Source organism: Sparus aurata, chromosome 15 (assembly GCF_900880675.1).
Source record: "Sparus aurata chromosome 15, fSpaAur1.1, whole genome shotgun sequence".
Classification (NCBI taxonomy): Eukaryota; Metazoa; Chordata; class Actinopteri; order Spariformes; family Sparidae; genus Sparus; species Sparus aurata.
In genome coordinates, this window is record NC_044201.1 from 18029342 (window position 1) to 18046730 (window position 17389).

Below are 17389 nucleotides of genomic sequence, written 5' to 3' on the forward strand. Positions count from 1 at the left end.
TTTTCTGTGTGAAGCAAATGGGATTGGATTCATTTGTGATGAAACGTGGGGCTAATTTTGCACATTTTCAACAGTTAGTCACATAAAGTAATTTTGTAAATATTTAATATAATTATTTTGAAAATAAAGTTTTTCAAAAACCAAAACGACCCTTGTGTAATTATCAAGTGAGTTGTATAATATAAAGTATGCATTATAGTAATGGCAGGGTGAGAGATACATGATGTTTGTATTTTAAATGTATTGAAATAATTTCATTGTTAGTGTTGTTCTCCATGCACATGTTTTGTTGTTGAGACGTCTGAGGAGGATTTATGGTAGAAACGGACGATTTACGGCAGCTGTATCTTAGCAACAGGACGCATAACCTGCTGCAGTGCGACAACGGGGACGAGTCAGCGTCGCAGATACCGACGGAACCAAACAAAAAGCATTTATATGTCTGATTATTTAAAACCTCGACCGTCGTGTCTGTATCGCGGTAGTGCGGCACGCTTGTAACTATTCCCCCGAGCAACTGGGGTTAAACGTACATCTATGCTAAGTAGTGGCTAACTAAGCGAAGTGACTTGCTAGCAACTAAAGCATATGCTACCTTCAGGGACTATCGGAAACACCAAGTTGTAGATGCGATGTGAGTTTTTAGGTTCAACTCATGACATTGGAACAGCACTTTAATTGATTGAACCTCGTTATCATGGTGTTTTATGAATGTGTTAGAGAATTGATAGCATTGCCAACTTACTCAAAAAGACTTTGCAGGATTTGCCAACTTCGATAAATGCGAGCAAAATAGTTAATGATTGTGTGTGCCTCAAACTTTATCTTTCTCGACACTACGACGTCTAATTTGAAGACGACAGCAACCGATGTCAACGCCTGAGTGATATGTGCGACTGCTTTACTGGTGGTCGTGACACGTCTCTTGGTGCTAGTTTTACAGAGTTTACGACGAGTACATGAAGGCAGCGCATCCTGTCCAGCAAAGTTAGCTAGCATTAGCGATGGTTGCAGTTAGCCGGTAGGAGAGGAGCGCAGCATCAGCAGCAGCATCATCCATCCACAATGACATGAGACTGGACCCGGCTGAGTTTATTGTACGAGACGACCGGGAGGAATATATCTTACGCCAGATAAGTACGTTAACGATATTGTACCATTCTTGCTATTTTGAATTAGGTTTATTAGGAGAACCAGTTGATTTAATTTAACCAAAAAGCCCCCGGTGTTGTTACAGCCGGGGGAGGACACAGGGACTCGGCCTGCGCTAGCATCACTACTGTCACCACTAAGTTTCTCTGTTGTATAACTTGCCACGAATTTAAATAATACTCCCATATCAGCCTATGTATGTTAAAAAATTAAGTCCTTGGCTGCCGACACTATGGTGAGTGAAGCTGTGCAAAGCCTTCAGGATGTAGTGACGTGTCATGTATTTAGGGCTAGTAAATCATAGTTTGAATTATAGTGAATGACGCACTTCACAGATATCAGTCACCAAACAAAATGTTCTAAACATCAATTCATATACAGTTTAGTTTAATGTCTGTTTACTTGTTCTGTTGTATGTGAGTAAGTTAACCAATTGCTAATATTAGTATTGAAGTAAGGCTGTCCTTTACAGAAACTGGCGAAACTAAGTCCAAGTAATTAGATGATCAGTTACATTCTCAGTCATGACCAGAGCTGCACCGTATTCATCAATCACTACTGATGCATTGATTTAGCGTGTAACTGCTGTTGCAGTCATAGCCCATCTCTCTTTACAGAGGAGTGGTCTCAAACTTCTTCATACTTTCAATATTTTAAAGCTGCAACTAACTATTGTTTTTATTAATGTAATAATCAATTTCTTGATTGAAAAATGTATCATTAGGGCTATAAAATGTAGGTAAAAATCATCTGTTTATCAACCAACCATTTAGGCTCTATTTTGATATGATGATCATACAGATTGAGAAGCTAACTTGCTGCCTTTTTCGTTTCTCGCCCCTCTTCGTCTTTAGAGATGAGCCGCTTCTGCTCGGACAACAACAACTTTCCCTATGACAACAACGTCCTGGTTTTGGACATGGTGCTGGGATCTCTATGGGGAGTGCCCCAGCCCATAAACTGGGACAATGTGGCCAAGCTAGTTCCAGGATTCACTCCCAAGGAGGTAACTGGAATGCCGGAAAACTGTGAACGCTTCCATCCACCCACCCCTTCATCTGTCCAGTACAATCCATTTGTCATCTCATGGTTACTAACATTAGACCTGACTTGTTGATAACAAATAACACTGTGGCACTGATGGGATCTTACAGTGTGCCCGGCGATTTGATGAGCTGAAGAGCACGGGGGCTTTTCCTCATGTGGACAACCAATGTAACACCCTGACAGAAGGAAGCCCCTCCCCCCCAGATGGCCTGTCCACACTGCTGGACTCTGGGGAAGTGGTAGAGACAGGAGGCAGCCAGAGCAGTGGCAAAATTACAGGTCAGACATCACCAACCTGAGTAGCACTGATAACATTTTTTCACTTATCTTATCTGCAGGTCTTTAGTTTTAAAAAGGCCTAAATTCAGCTTCAAAAGAAGACATGGACTACTGGAACAAGCTTATATTTTAGAGCAGTACAGTACTTTAAAATGCATTGTGCATTTCAGCACCAATTAATATTTTTCTGTAGTACTGATGGTTACTGTTATTTCATAACTTGGATTGGGTTGGAGTGTATTTAAAAATGTTTCTGTTGGTGCCATCAGTCTCCAAGTCGACGCCCTCAGGAAGAGTCAGTTCTGTGGAGAAGAAAGAGAGAAGAGTCTCCACAGAGGAGAACGACAAACCTCAGAAGCCAAGAGAGTAAGTACCGAGAACTTATCCTCTGTTTTCTTTGTTGTTTCCCGCTGCTGTGAACCAGTGGTGGTTCTAGACCAGTTTTAATAGGGGGGCCAGGTTGAGGCCGGCTTTTTTGTTAGGGGGCACATACAACCCGGAAGAAAAGATAAATCGCTCATTCAGACAATACAGTGTTTGCAATTTCAGCAATTTTGATTGGGTAGTAAACTGCTGATACACTTTATTTCTGACTTTCCCTTCAAAACAAAATCATTGCAAGAAATCTGTCATTGTGTTATTGATGCAGACTGCCTGTCGGGGGGGCCACAGGGGGGTCAAGACTCAGAGTTACGGGGGCACTGGCCCCTGTTGCCCGCCCCTAGAACCACCCCTGCTGTGAACTCATTAAAACACACACTGACTCCTCACACAGAAACACACTTTCTCTATCTTCAAATCACCCTCTATCTGTCAAAAAGTATGAATCACTGACGCCCTGTGGACTTGAAGGCAGCTGTAGATGGTTTGAATCTGTGTTCTCAGTGGGTTTTACTCTCAGGTATATTTTTTTTGAACAAAGGATTTGAATTTTCTTTCTGCAGTCCCAACATGGTCATCCATGTGTGTGATGAGACCAAGAACCTGAAGCAGGACTTCACATGTCCCAGAGATCTTCTAGTTAAAGAGATGCGTTACTTTGCTGAGTATTTGTCCGTGGACCCACAGAGGTGGGAGGAGGTGGATATTTCCGTCCACTGTGACGTGCAGATCTTCGACTGGCTCATGAACTACGTCAGGAGGAACTCTGCAGGAGAGGGAAACAAGGACAAACCGCGGCTTGGTAAAAAAAAACTGTAAAACTATAACAGATATGACATTATTACACATGGGAATGCCTGAGCTGTCACTTTCACCACCTGTATGTGTAAATTCGTGGACAGTGCTCGAATTATCGGTCACTAAACGTGGTGTGTGTTTGGTGGGTCACTGGCTGTGTGTCCTGTGCTGTTTGTTGGTTGTGGGGTTTGCTTGGTTGGTTGGTCATGTGGTGTTTGTCGGTTACAGAGCCCAGCAATGTGATCTCAATCCTGATCTCCTCCGAGTTCTTGAAGATGGATACGTTAGTAAGTGTTGTGACCTGTGACGCAAAGTGTGGTGATGTGCTTCGGGCCTTTTGCTTTTCAGATGTAAAACAAAAATAAGCTATTGGTATGTGGCCTTTCAACAACGTACTCCCAAGAACATATTTCATAGTGAAGATGCTGGAACCTCAGAGTTGCCCGAAAAGCATGAGAAGCTTGCAGAGTTGTGTATGTTTCAGATCTGGTTATTGTTAATCTCTCCTAGTCCAGGAAAAACAAGAGGCCCATACATAGAGCTGTGTTAAGTTTGTGTTGCATGGCTCTTTAGAGTGTAGATGTTCTTTTGCTTCCAGTTTTCAGTTAACTTACTCACCACTGCTGTACCTATTAAGTACTAACAACATATCAGTGATAAAGTAGTGTTTGATTAGTATCCATGTAGAACAATTGAGACTAAATTTGCCATTGCTGTGAAAGGTCTCATGAGAGAGGTGTATGTTTGTTCGTGTTCAGGTGGAGGAGTGCATCCAGTACTGCCACAAACACATGAGCGCCATCGTGGCTACACCCTGCAACATGAACTGCATCAACAGCAACCTGGCAACACGCATCGCCGAACTCTTCAACCACAACGAGGCCGATGACATCAGGGACAAAAAAGACAAGTTCAAAAGGTGACGAGATGGGAAGGCATTTCTCTAAGCAATGTGATGAAGTTTATATAAACAGAGTTTCGTCTATGATCAGAGGTCATTCTTACACATGTGACAGTCACTCGGTTAATGTTTGTTTGTGGCAACATAAAAAAGCAAAAGCAGCCTAATGCAGAATACCCTTTTTTTATTTTATTTCACCCTTGAAGCAAATTGTTTCAGAAGAAAATTGAGCGTCTCTTCGATCCAAACTACCAGAGCAGAGATTCTCCAGGAAACGCCTCCACTCTCTACAGGTGAGGAGGAGCACTGAGTTTCTTAGTGTCTACAAGCAGTTACCTACTTAATCCCAGTTTATGTGTGTGACATCATAAGCATTTGTTGCACTTTTATTCTTACCTTTCTATTCGAATTGTCCTCTTGTTACAGTTGGCAGTCTAACTGTTGTGTATATCTGTGTGTTTAATCCCAGGTGTGGTCTGTGCCTTAAGATGCTGACCAAAGACACGGAGAGAAGGATTTCTTGTGTTCCAGGGAAAATCAACGTTGATGCCCGTGGAGAAATCATCTATACGCACACCAGGTATTATAACAGCTGTTTGATAAGACATTGTCCTATACACGGACTCATAGTTATGTCTGTAGTTCATAGTTCTGTGGCTGTCAGCAGTAATTCATGGAGAACAGAAATATTTAATTTGCATTCACAGTCAGTGTGTTTTCATGTGTGTATGTGCTTGTTTGTGTGCAGACAGAAGAGCTGGGATGTGCATGAATACATCACGGGTCTGTATGAGGAGCTCAAGTCCTGGGTCCTGGTCTACTGGAGAATCTGGGGTACCATCAACTACCTCACTTGCTTCCGCTGCCAACAGGTGTGTGTTTGTGTGTGCGTGGAAGGCAGAGATGTGGACACGAGTCATTGACCTGCCAGATATTTAATTACTTGAGACTTTACTTGGACTAAGAAGTTAGAGACTAATGATGAAACATTATTGTTATTTCACTGACTATCAAGGACAACCTGTGTCTTGACTCGACTTGCTCAAGAAAACATGACTTTGGACACGCCTAACTTGGACTTGGAGTCACATGTCTGCTGCACGATGCAAAATTAAGCAAGGTTGATACCATCAACCTGAGCACTTATGACACGGTATATTCAATCTCACCTAGAGTGTCTTTGTGTGTGCGTGTAGGTGTTTGTGTGTGCAGAGCTGACCCACTGTAAGTACCACCCAGACAGTGTGCTGTATCCTGGCATGGGTATAGAGAAAGGCTGGCATGGTGCAGGAATGTACCCCTGCTGCAACCAGAGGGTTCTCCGCTTTGATCCCACTGGTATGCCCAAGGTATGGACACACAGGCACGCACACGTCATCCCCCTTTTGTAATAATGCTATTTTGTGCCACAATAAAGTACAAGAGAATCAACAAGTATATGTTTTAAAAGTGTTCCTGAGTCCACGTAGTGATATCCTTTGTAAAGTCATGTGTTTGACAAAGTGATGCCCCTTTCGTACCCAATCATGATCCGATCACCCAGTGCACTAAGTGGAACAGTACTGAAGCAATCCTCCTGATGGAGAAGTGAAAGCAGTTCGGGGCATTCAGATGGCCAGTCAGGGTGTCATGACACCGTTTTGGTGAAGGCTTAAAGGAGGTGAGGGGTGGCACACAGGAGGCTCACATCCTCAGTCTGAATCTGTCCCTGACCCACTGCAAACCTCATTCCCCTTTGATTGTCAGCCAGTAACTCTGGTCTGTTCAGGCCTTTTTTTTGTTTTCTTGGCTGCCCACAACTTTGAGTGAGGAGACTCTTTATTTGGGAACCCCTTAAAACCCCCAAGCCCCTGTACACCTTCAGTTTGCATTTTATTTCCCCTGGGGCTTGTAGGGGGTACTTGTTATACCCAGAAGAGTCATTTTGTATATATTGGGCATTTCCCCTAGATTGTAATGTTTTTGTTTAAATTATGTAGGTTGGGCTGGCCTGTAAACAATTTACTGAGAGTACTGCCACAAAGCTATGTGTTCTTTTCAAGCCTTTATAATGGCTCTTAACCAAAACAGTAGTTGATTTAACATTAACTTGTATTGCATAAATCAAACCCTGTGTGCTTTCTCTTCAAACAATTGGTAAAACAGTTAGCTGCTTGTCAATTGCCATCACTTGTACTCTTTATTCATTACCAAGATTATCATCTTTGCTTATAAAATCATGCAGTTAAATAGCTTGTCCAGAGGGTTTCAATGCCCTCCTCCCACTTCATGCTGGGATGGCTACTGACCCCTGTTATCGTCTGCGGCTACAGAGCATTAATAAATGAGGTTCACAGTCCATCCTGACACTCATAACACAGAGGTCAACAAGAATTAAATGGCTATGCTGAGTTATTTCTCAGCGATTTATTTAATTAAGTGTTTTTTCATCCAAACATTATGGAAGCCTAAATGTCCCCCAGACTGACCCCAGTATCAGGTCTTCATATGTTTGTGGCTCAAACACATTTCAAGCTGTGCGTTAAGGCTTCAGAAAATCCTGAGTCATCCATTAACTTTAACTGTTTTTCCTTCAGAGGGTCACACCACCATGCCATTCGATCCAGATACAATTAAGTGTAAATGTGTTTTTGTTTTCAGGGCTGTAAGATGCGAGACCATATAGTGAACGTACCTGATGAGGAGCACTGTGACGAGGTGACCTCAGCCCAGACCAGAGTCCTTAACGACCTGCTGCTGCACAGAGACGCAGTGTGTTTGATGAACATGCTGCCTGCAGAGAGGTAGGCACCACCTGTGAGTGTGCGGATTGGTTGAAGATACTTTTCTGGCATTGTGTGTGTGTGTCACTTGTTATTGAAGGCTCCAATGACATATTATTTTATTGGTTGTGTATCTGTGACAGTACTGAGGAGATTCCGTCCAGCGCAGAAAAGGTTCAGGACTGTGATGTTCTCTTAGAGCCGACACTGCTCGGACCTCTGAGAGGAGACGGCAGCACTGTAAGTCTCTCGGAGTGTTCTCTCTGTCTGATTGCTTTTCTTCTACCAGTGTGTCTCTTTGCTGCCTGTATAATTTTTCTGATTCTGACTTCTGCTACTTCCTCTTTGACCAGTTTTCCCTTTTGAAAAACTGGAGTCTGCAACTGGTAGGACTTTTCTCTCATTACCTTCATTACATCTGCTTATGTTCTAGTCATGGTCTGTGTGTATTCTGACCATCTTGTTAGCCAGCTGTCTACATTATGGTTTTACTGAGACCTTGTCTTAGGTCACTCACATGTCAGGTGGATGGTACAACCATCTAAAGTCAGTGCAATGAAGCAGATGAGTTGTAATGCCTGAAATGTGTGACCTATGTCCTTCCAGAGGCAGCAGTCTCTCCTGTCAGAGGATGAGGAGTACACCACAGGGTCAGAGGTCACTGAAGATGAGGTGGGAGATGAAGAGGAGCTGTCCAAGAAACAAGGTGAAGTGGAGTTTATAGGGCTGTACTGGAATGTGTGGCGTTCGCAAGAACGCGTGACAGAAGACGTGGTTTCATCTGAGACACACTTATAGGGATGTACTGAAGTTATGTTAATTAGGGATTTTGTGATTTAAAGGATTATTTCTCCATTATGAAAAAACAATTCATTTTCACTTATTTATTTTCTTTTCAAGAGTGATACGAAAATATTAGTACTCTACCTGTGTCTGTGCATTAAGTATAGAGCTGGAGCCAGAACATGATTAGCTTATCTTAGCATAAAGACTAGAACCAGAGAAGGCTGGCCTGACAAAAGTGGCCTGCGAAGTCTTCAGCTTAAAAGCAAGTTGCCAGATGAAGATCCTGTGCACAGCTAAAGCTATCAAAATTATTGTAAAGTGTTAATTTCAATGATCATATACAGACAAGCAAGCGGCTGTTAAAATACATAATAATTGCAGTATTTTTCGTCAATTTTTGAGCACATGGTGAGCAGTTCTCCTTTGCCAAGATACTCCATCCAGCTTACAGCTGTGGCATATCAAGATGCCGATTAAACAGCAGGAACAGTGCACAGGTGTGTCTTCAACCAGCCATAATGAGAGGCCGCTCTAAAATGTGCAGTTTTATCACACAACTCAGATGAAGTTTTGAGCGTGCCGTCGTCACGCTGACAGCAGGAATGTCCACCACAGCTGTTGTCCATTAAATAAATGTTCATGTCATTACCACAACAAATGTCTGCTCTGAAGTTGAGTCTCAGATGTTTTACTTCAATTCATGAAACATGTCTTTGTTTTTATTTATGTTTAGTGTAGTTTTGGTATTTTAACTTGGTGAATGACGTGATTTACGCTATGATGAGTCTGTGATGCTTTGTGTTTTACGGGTGTGGCCCGCTGCTTGTCTGAAAGAAACAAGTCGTGGATATAATCATGCAACTAAAATGCTGATGTGAGGTTTAATATCAGGCTCATAACTGTCTCGTCATTACCACAATAACAGACTCGTCTTGTAATGACAGTTTAATTGCAGTTTATATTGTTAATTGTTGTAATCACAGAAAACCTTTTCGAGCAGTGGACAGTGATTGAAAGTCATAACGGTTATTACTGCAGCATGGTTATTAGGCTGATGGGGGGGAAGTTTTCGGGAATATCATAACATAACAGGTGTTTCTTTTTCATACTTATACATTAAATGTTCTTGCCTTGTGTAATTTTTCTTATACTAGGCAGACATTTGCACTTTTTATATGTTATCTGAGGAAATAGTGTTGAGAGGAGAAATCACAAACGTTAAATTTGACATCACTCAGACATCTTTAATCATGTAACGTATGACGCCTTCAGCGTCTCACGTTCTGTGATCATTACTCACGCCTCTTTATAAATGTCATGCTTTTTTTGCATGAAATGTCTCGTTCCTCATGTTGTCATTCTTTTGACCTCTGTGGAGCTGCTAGCTGCTTCATTCCAACAATGAGTCACTGCTGTAGTTTAAGTGATAAATGTAAAATGAGGATGCATAATGAAACATTGTTCTATTTATAGCTCATCACCACCGTTCCACCCCCCACTCTACATATTAATCACATCTATTTTTAGAATTTCACTGTTGTTACTTCCAGCCTTTTTTTGAAGGATTGAAAATAAAATTGTTGCTGTTTGTCCAGCAGGTGGCGTCAGACGCCATCAGTGTATTTCATCATGTCTTTGTGTTTTTCTGTTTCCAGCTGCTAAGAAGGCCAAGAAGGCCCACAGACCTCTGAAAAAACAAATGTCCTCTCCAAACTTCCAACGCAAAGACAAAACAGAGAAAGTGAGTCAGTTCATTATTATTCCAATCAAATTCTACAGTGGAGGGAAATACGGCAACAAAAAGTTTTCTTTTTTGGTCTCGCTGTACAGAACAGTGTAAAGTTGCATTAAGAGTCCTTAGATGATGGAATTCTCTTTAATATAAATGTGAATCTCTTGCTTTTTACAATATATTTACTTTTTATCGATGTAAAATTTGAGAATACACACTATGAAGTTTTTCAAAATGTGTTATTCTAGCAAAGATACTCCAGCTTCAATGTATCTGTAAGTAGAGTTGACTCTACTACTCTTGATCTTATTTATCACTGCTATTTAATTTCCATTATCTTTTACATTAGCTCCTATACTGATTATTCCTACCTAAATAACACAATTCAAACCTGAAACCTTACATTGTTCTGTTCTGCTCTGATTCTCTTCCCTCAGACTCAGACCAGGGACAACACACCTTTCACGTAAGTCCATCCGCAAACACAACTTCATTTAGAACCTACTCAAGTTTACATGTTTCATGTTACATGTTTGTTACATGTTTGTTTACAAGTGTGTTCGTGCTTGTTTTAGTTGTAGCTGACACTTATTAAATGTATCTAGGGCTGCGACTAACTGATTATTTTCTTGAGTAATCGATTGCTTTTCTGGGCTATGAAACACCAGGAAATGGTGAAAAATGTTCATCAGTGTTTCCCAGAGCCCAAGATGAAATCCTTGAATGTCTTTCTTTATTTCAGCTAATAAAGATCAGTGTAATCAAACTTTGTTTATTAGGATCCTGAAAAACATATTTTGCCTTCAAGCCAACACCTCTTTAAAATAGGTGTGTGTTTCCCCGTGTCATTGCCTGAACGTAACACTGTTGCCTGTGGTTTCTGTTTTTTCATAGTGTGAGCGTCCAGAAAAATAAGTGGGACAGTTCTCGCTCCCTGAGATACAACCAGGACGCTCAGAGGGAGGAAGGTAAGGAGGAAATAACTGTTTTTGACTTTGATATTATTAGATATATCCAGTATATACCACCCATTCAAATTATTATGCTCTTTATTCTTTTATTCAAACATTTTCTCAGATTTTTGTTGTGTTTTTATTCTTTTATAATTACTTTTTGTCTTCATGAATCAGACCAGCGTCGCATGGTGGAGATCATCGGACACCTGACTAAGATGAGGTTTGGAGATCAGGAACAGAGCAAATCGAAGGACACAAAAGAGGTAAGTGTCTGTTGATAGAACATATACATGCTCAGTGTTAGTTGGTATCAGGGTGTTGTTGTCTTAGTCCACGTCTTGTGCTCGTGTTTGGTGTTGACAGCCCTAATGTCCTAGTTTTTGCAGCTGCCTGATGTGGGATTGTTTTCATTCTCAACAACTGGTGTGTGTGTGTGTGTGTGTGTGTGTGCGTGTGTGCATGTGTGCATGTGCATTTAGCCTACAGGGGGAATCTACTCTAGACTGGAAGCGCAGTTTAAGAGTACCACTCAATCCAGACAGAGTTCAGAAAAGACACCCAGGTACTCTATACACACATACACACACACACACACACACACACACACACCCCTCATCTCGACCCATTAAGTAATTCACCGTTTTCTTCTTTCTTTGTAGATCCAAAATGCGCTACGCTCAAATCCGGACAACATAAAGGACTAAAAGGCCTCTGAGCCGATAAAGAGACCAGCATGAAAACTGATGAAGAGGAGAAGGCGAGGTTCTTTTCCGAGGGCTCGGCGCAACTAAATAACTTCCTCCTGGCAGCCCCTCTCGCACTACTAACCCAGCTGTGGACTCTGTCCTCACCCCCACCCCCCGTCAGTCCTGTTCCCTCCCCCCCTTCCGCTTAACTCAGGTGACTACGTATGGATCACCATCAACCGCATCCTCCTCCGTCACTCTGCTAGCTGTTTTATTTGTGCAGCTGTGGTCACTCCTTGAAAAACAAGGAGAAGTGTGGATCCAGCTCAGCTTTTAGGAAAGGCACTTGAACTGATCAGCCTCTGTGTGTCTTATGGACAAAGGACAACATGAGAAATGTTACTTTATTCGTTTCCAACCATCTCACCTGAATATCTTATCTCATTTAGACCCAGTAAATCCAGTTTACTCAAGTTATTCTGCTGGTCAAATCAAAGGGACAGTTCACCCGCAAATAAATACATATCTCTCCTACTACTATGTATCCATCTAGATTGATTGGTGTGTGCTGCTGAGTTTTGGAGATATCAGCTGTTGAGATTTTTGCCCTCATTCAAATATAATTGAACCAGATGGCACTTGGCTTTTTGTGGTCAAAGCGCCAAAAGAATAAATTTGGAAACCTCAACAGCTCTGTGTGTTTCGAGATATCATGACCCGGTTACTCTTGTTTTGAGCACTTTAATGTAGGAACTATATCTTTACCGTATCAAGGAGCAGGAGGAAGTGTCAATCTACACGCGGGCAAGAGATTAACTGACTAAGATAATTAAGCTAGCTAACGTCACAGCTCAGCTGACGACATTAATATTCACATCATTGCTTTCATGAGCACCAACAACTCCATGAGTAGATGCACACTCCTTTTGCACTGCAGTTCAGTTTGCAGATGTAGTTTGGTGAAAGGACAATAGTTCCAACGTGAAACTGCTCACAGCAAGGTCTGTGGATTGTCTTTAGTGACGGGTCACGTTTTCTGGAAAGAGACATTGCCGTGGAATTTTTCAAATTTAGAAGTCAGACATCTCTACGACAAAATAGTACCACAGGTAAGAGGAAAAATATGTACATTTTATTCTGGGGTGAACTGTCCCTGTCCATTAGTAGTGAAGTCCAGCCAACTGGGCGAGACAGATGCTGCACTTACAAATGTTTCCCCCAGTTCTAGTAGAGATATAGATCTAGTCATTCCTATCTGTATAAGGAAACTGCTCTGTATAACACTGGGACCAATAAAACATGAATGACACTGAACTTCAGTCAGCTGGACCCTTATTTGACAAGATTTTTTCCAGTTGCTGTCCACTTGGTGGCAGTACATAACCTCAGGGGAGTTAGTGGGGTCTCCGCAATCAACTTTGCCCCAGTTTGAACACAACCTGTCACCTCTGCTCCGACTTACTACCAGGTGACATGAAAGAAAGACTTTAAGCGAAAACATTGATTCTGCTCCTCTCACTATTAAATGTTTGGGTTTTTTTCTCGTCCGCCAGACTAAAAGAAACTAATTTTGTCGAAACAGTGCGACAGTCCTGGGCAGAGGGGTCAGCTGCCCTCTCTGTCAGAGAGGCACCGACCAGTAGGTGTGCTAACCTGGCTCTTCCTGTCAAACTTACTCACAGGGGTATTAATAACCCTTCCTGCCCACAGCGGAGAGACACAGAGCAGGGCATGAGGGGGCCGTAGAGTAGAGCGGGCATTTATTTTTTTTTCTTTCTGGGTAGCTGGGTGAGTGGGCGGGGGCTACCCCAGCTGTTCCCTCTTCTCCTCGACAGCGGATGCCGAGAGTAGCTGAGGATCTCTGGATCTGGGTCAGTGAGGGAGGGAGGGAGGGGGGGTCCAGTTACAGCCGGACTGAATTATAGTCCCAGAGAGATGGTCAGATATGAAAGCATCATAGCAGACACATGAAGTAGCATTACACCAGAGGGAAGAGGTGCTGACTTTCATAACGCTGCAAATTGTGCAAAGTTTTATTTTAATATCAGCAAAAGCCTTCCTTTAAAGGGGTGTTGGGATGTTAGAAATAAGGATCTGCAGCCATTAATAAAAAGGCCACTATCCAGGTTTTGATATAAAACACTAAGGCCCTCAGCTGACACACCGGACCCCCAACAACTGAATCAAAGTGTGGTGAAGTTAAGCCTTCAGTGCAGAATTGTCTCATAATGAGTATCTGCCAGCAGCTTCCTCTCTGGTTGCATCAGAGCTGACAGGTTGTTGGGATTGCGTCAGATGAGTGTTTCAACTTTCAGTGGCGGGGCGTCATCATAACCTTTAATGTAATACCAGTATGTTAACAGGGATTAGTGGCCGGCTCACCTTACACAGCACCAACCTTGGCCAAAGATGTTTGAGCGGAAATGGCCTGATGCCACAGTGTGTATGACAGATGACATCCATCATCATCATCACCATCCACCTTTCCTTTTAGGATTTATGTGCGGGGGATTAAGGAGAAGTGAGCCCTGGAGATAAATTTAACACAGTTTGATGAAGTTATATTTTACTCTGGGGAGCAGACGCTGCTAAACCAACAGCCTATTGTTTAAAAGGAGACATATTATGCTAATTTTTGGTTTCATAATCTTATTTTGGGTTACTTCAAGAATATGTTTACATGCTCTAATGCTTAAAAAACGCATCACTTTTCTTATTGTCCAGTGCTCCAGCTCTGTATTCCCCCTCTGTCTGAACGCTCTGTTTAAGCTCCTGTCTCTTTAAGCCCCTCCTCCCGAATACCCTGTCTGTGCTGATTGGCCAGTTCACACATGCCTGACCGAGCACCGCTAACAACAGAACAGTAGTGCTAAATCAATTCCTATGTATCAAACTAGCATAAATTCTGCTCATTTGTAACATGGAAAGCTGAACTACTGATGAGGCGTTTCAGGTGCAGTATTTTATGTGGGAGAGAGGAGCTTCTGTTGGTGCAGACGTCAACGTTTTCAACTTTCAAGATCTTTTACACCCGCAAAGCCAACACTGAAGGAAATTGAAGAAACTAAAAAGCACAATAGAGCTCCCTCAAAGATGCAGACATTCTGAACAGTACAGGGCTGTGCAGCAAATGGGAAAATAAAATCTTTAAATGACTGATCTCATTAGTGAGAAGTCATATTCGATGCATTTAACACATTCAAAATCTTTGTCGTATCGGAATGCTAATTGATCATTAGAAAGCCCTTGTGAAATGATGTCGCTACAGCTGATAACTGATTAGTGGCCAGTAAAGTTGGCTTTCCTCAGGATGGTTTAGTATCTGGAGCATCAGCGTGTGTCGGTGTGATCATGGTCTCACAATAGGCAGAAAAAAGAACTTTCTTCTGTATCTTGTCAGTCTATTGTTGTTCAGAGAATTGAAGGCTATTCTATGTGAGAGATTGCCAAGAAACTAAAGATCTCATACAGCGGTGCGTACTACTCCTCTCAAAGAACAGCATACACTTGCTCTTACCAGAATAGAAAGAGAAGTGGGAGGCCTCGGTGCAAAACTGAGCACAAGACGACAAGTACATCCGAGTCGCTTCTCTGAGAAACAGACGTCTCACAAGTCTTCAACTGGCTTCATTAAATGTCTCATCATCACTGCCATCAGTCTGTAAGGCCATGTATGAACTGAAACATTCTTGACATTGAGTAGTTGTAAAGGGGACTAAAAAGGCTTTTGAAGCAGGTACTTAAAAATAACAAAATCATTTTTTCATGTAAATATCATTTTAAAGGATGTTCATAAATTTGCATGACTGAATTTGCGCCATTTCAAAGACATTGTTGTAATGAATGGCTGGATGACTATAAAAGTTTATTTATTTATTTATTTAAATAATGAACAATAAGACGACATCAGTACTGGCCATACTGTTATTTTAAACCTTGGCATCAGCCCAGAACTTCACTGTATATAACTTATCGGATTGGTTTTCCACAAAAAAGAATTATGGGGTTTAAAATTCCTCAAATTCCATCCCCTTGTCCTTCCATCTTAAAAAATGTAAAATATATAAATGTGCTAATACTGTTTGTCGTGTCTTACTTGCTGCCAAAAGTCCTTTGTGTGTGTTTTGTGAGGTTTGAAGTTTCCACATCAAACTTGTGTGAGCTGCATGTTCAACCAGGACAGACTCACTAGTCGTGATGTCTTAAGATCATGTTCATACAAAATGTGGTTAATTCAGGTTTCAGAGAACAGAGAAACGTTTGCCCTTCAGCAGATGAATGTGAAAACAAACTCTGTACATACATCATTCTGAACAGTGAAGTAACAATAGGTTAACATTTTTTTGAGTAAAGGGACTCAAAAATTAGTATTAAAAGTGACAACAATCTGTAAAATGTCTCTCTGCTGTGAAATTAAGACATCTGAGCAAAGACGGGGTTATAAAATTCTCAACTTTAATCAGTTCAAAAAGTTCACAACAAATGTAACACCTTGAGAAGGGAAATTTGCCATTAGAGATTGGGTACTTATTTGGATTTATACATTCTTTTCCTAATTAAACTCGTTGGCATTTCATTTGCTGTCAGGACAAAAAGCCTTTTGTTATTTGGACAGAACTCAAACAGGTACAAATGAAAAATGCAAAAATACAAAATTAAATGTAAACCCAGTTTTATTTTTCATTTTGCTCTAAAGGTAGTGTCTTGAAGCACTACTGCATGGTAAACAATCTAAATTAGTACAATTCAAAATCTTCAAAGCCTTCTGAGTTAAACAGGAGTTGTTATAAAGATGCAACCAACTAAGAACCCATAAATACCTCCGCCACTTCCTTAAAACATCCCATAATGAAGGCTCACAAATGAGCAACAATCCTCTTAGAGGAAAACAAAATGCTGATGTCGACTAGGCGACAGCACACACGCGTACACACCCACAACAAAAAGAAAAAATAGAATAAAAGGAAAAAAATGTTCCCATGGTATTAAAGATGCTATACAATTGGGATGATATGCACATATTCAGTTCTGCTCTCCATGTAAAACCTCCTGCCGGCAGCGGCCGAACACTCGGGTTTTGCAGGCGAAGCATAACTCATGAGCAACAGATGCTGATACACGAAGCAGCATCACTCGACCTTCATTCATTATCCGTTAGATTCACATTCACCCACAATGCCGTGGGGCACCAAACAAGCGGTGCGTGCGCCTCTAAAAGACCACTTCCTCTCTGTCACCCCACGGGTCTAGAAGCCTCTATGCCGACTTGACAGATATGCTGTTTTTGACAAAAAACCCTGCTCGGACTGTATATATAATATATTTATATATAAACAAATATATGGGAGAAGGGAAGAACTGGGAAAAAGAACATGGGAGGCGGAGGGAACCGAACAAAAACAAAGATGGTTAAGTTGTCCTAATTGTTACAACCTCATCATGCAGGTGTTGAGATTGGCCAACAAAACAGAAGCTCAGATTAACAGTTCTGGAAAGATATTACACAAAAAATCTCCATAAAAAACGCAGATTATGTAAAAAGGGCCACAGGGTGACGCGGTAATCATTTACATATTGTTGGCATTGTTTTGGTCAACAAACATCCAATGGGACGGGCCGCTCTGCAGAGGGTGAGCGGCCTCCCATCTCACTCAAGTGCCTCTCTCTTGGGTTTTGTTGTGGTTGCTGTGGTTAGGGTTTGTTTGTTTGTTTGTTTGTTTGGAGTACTGTACAGTTTGGTTGAGCTGCTGCTCAGTCACACATCTCCTCAGGGATCTCATGAGGGTTCAGGATGCCCGGGACTGACATCTGGATCTTGTGTTTCTCCTCCTGGGCCTGACGAAGCGACGCCTCTCTCTCCTCCAGGAACAGGTCTGAGGTGTCCTCACCTGCAAACTCCTGGAACAGCA

At 41.8% G+C, this 17389-nt stretch overlaps 2 protein-coding genes across 9 annotated transcripts in view; one reads left to right on the forward strand and one right to left on the reverse strand.

Moving 5' to 3' along the window:
• The first annotated feature begins 346 nt into the window (after positions 1 to 346).
• On the forward strand, positions 347 to 12794 carry sanbr (SANT and BTB domain regulator of CSR). 4 transcript variants are annotated; one of them, XM_030442850.1, is made up of 22 exons: positions 347 to 634; positions 936 to 1137; positions 2007 to 2158; positions 2307 to 2478; positions 2748 to 2844; positions 3423 to 3661; positions 3886 to 3944; positions 4416 to 4576; positions 4765 to 4851; positions 5028 to 5138; positions 5307 to 5430; positions 5755 to 5907; positions 7199 to 7341; positions 7464 to 7560; positions 7674 to 7706; positions 7927 to 8026; positions 9762 to 9847; positions 10276 to 10304; positions 10733 to 10806; positions 10969 to 11057; positions 11281 to 11356; positions 11454 to 12794. In XM_030442850.1, the coding sequence occupies exons 2-22, from the start codon at positions 1071 to 1073 to the stop codon at positions 11507 to 11509; spliced, it is 2205 nt and encodes a 734-aa protein (XP_030298710.1). In that variant the 5' UTR covers positions 347 to 634; positions 936 to 1070; the 3' UTR covers positions 11510 to 12794. The 4 variants fall into 4 exon arrangements, with proteins under 4 accessions (XP_030298710.1, XP_030298712.1, XP_030298709.1 ...); XM_030442852.1 differs by having other exon boundaries at positions 347 to 1137; positions 11274 to 11356; XM_030442849.1 differs by having other exon boundaries at positions 347 to 1137.
• A 3124-nt stretch (positions 12795 to 15918) lies between these two features.
• Positions 15919 to 17389, reverse strand: part of xpo1b (exportin 1 (CRM1 homolog, yeast) b) — a 28458-nt gene continuing 26987 nt past the window's right edge. For all 5 annotated transcript variants that reach the window (XM_030441088.1, XM_030441087.1, XM_030441086.1 and 2 more), the window contains exon 25: positions 15919 to 17378. In XM_030441088.1, coding sequence (XP_030296948.1) covers positions 17232 to 17378 — 147 coding nt within the window. In that variant the 3' untranslated portion in view covers positions 15919 to 17231. The remainder of the gene's footprint in view (positions 17379 to 17389) is intronic.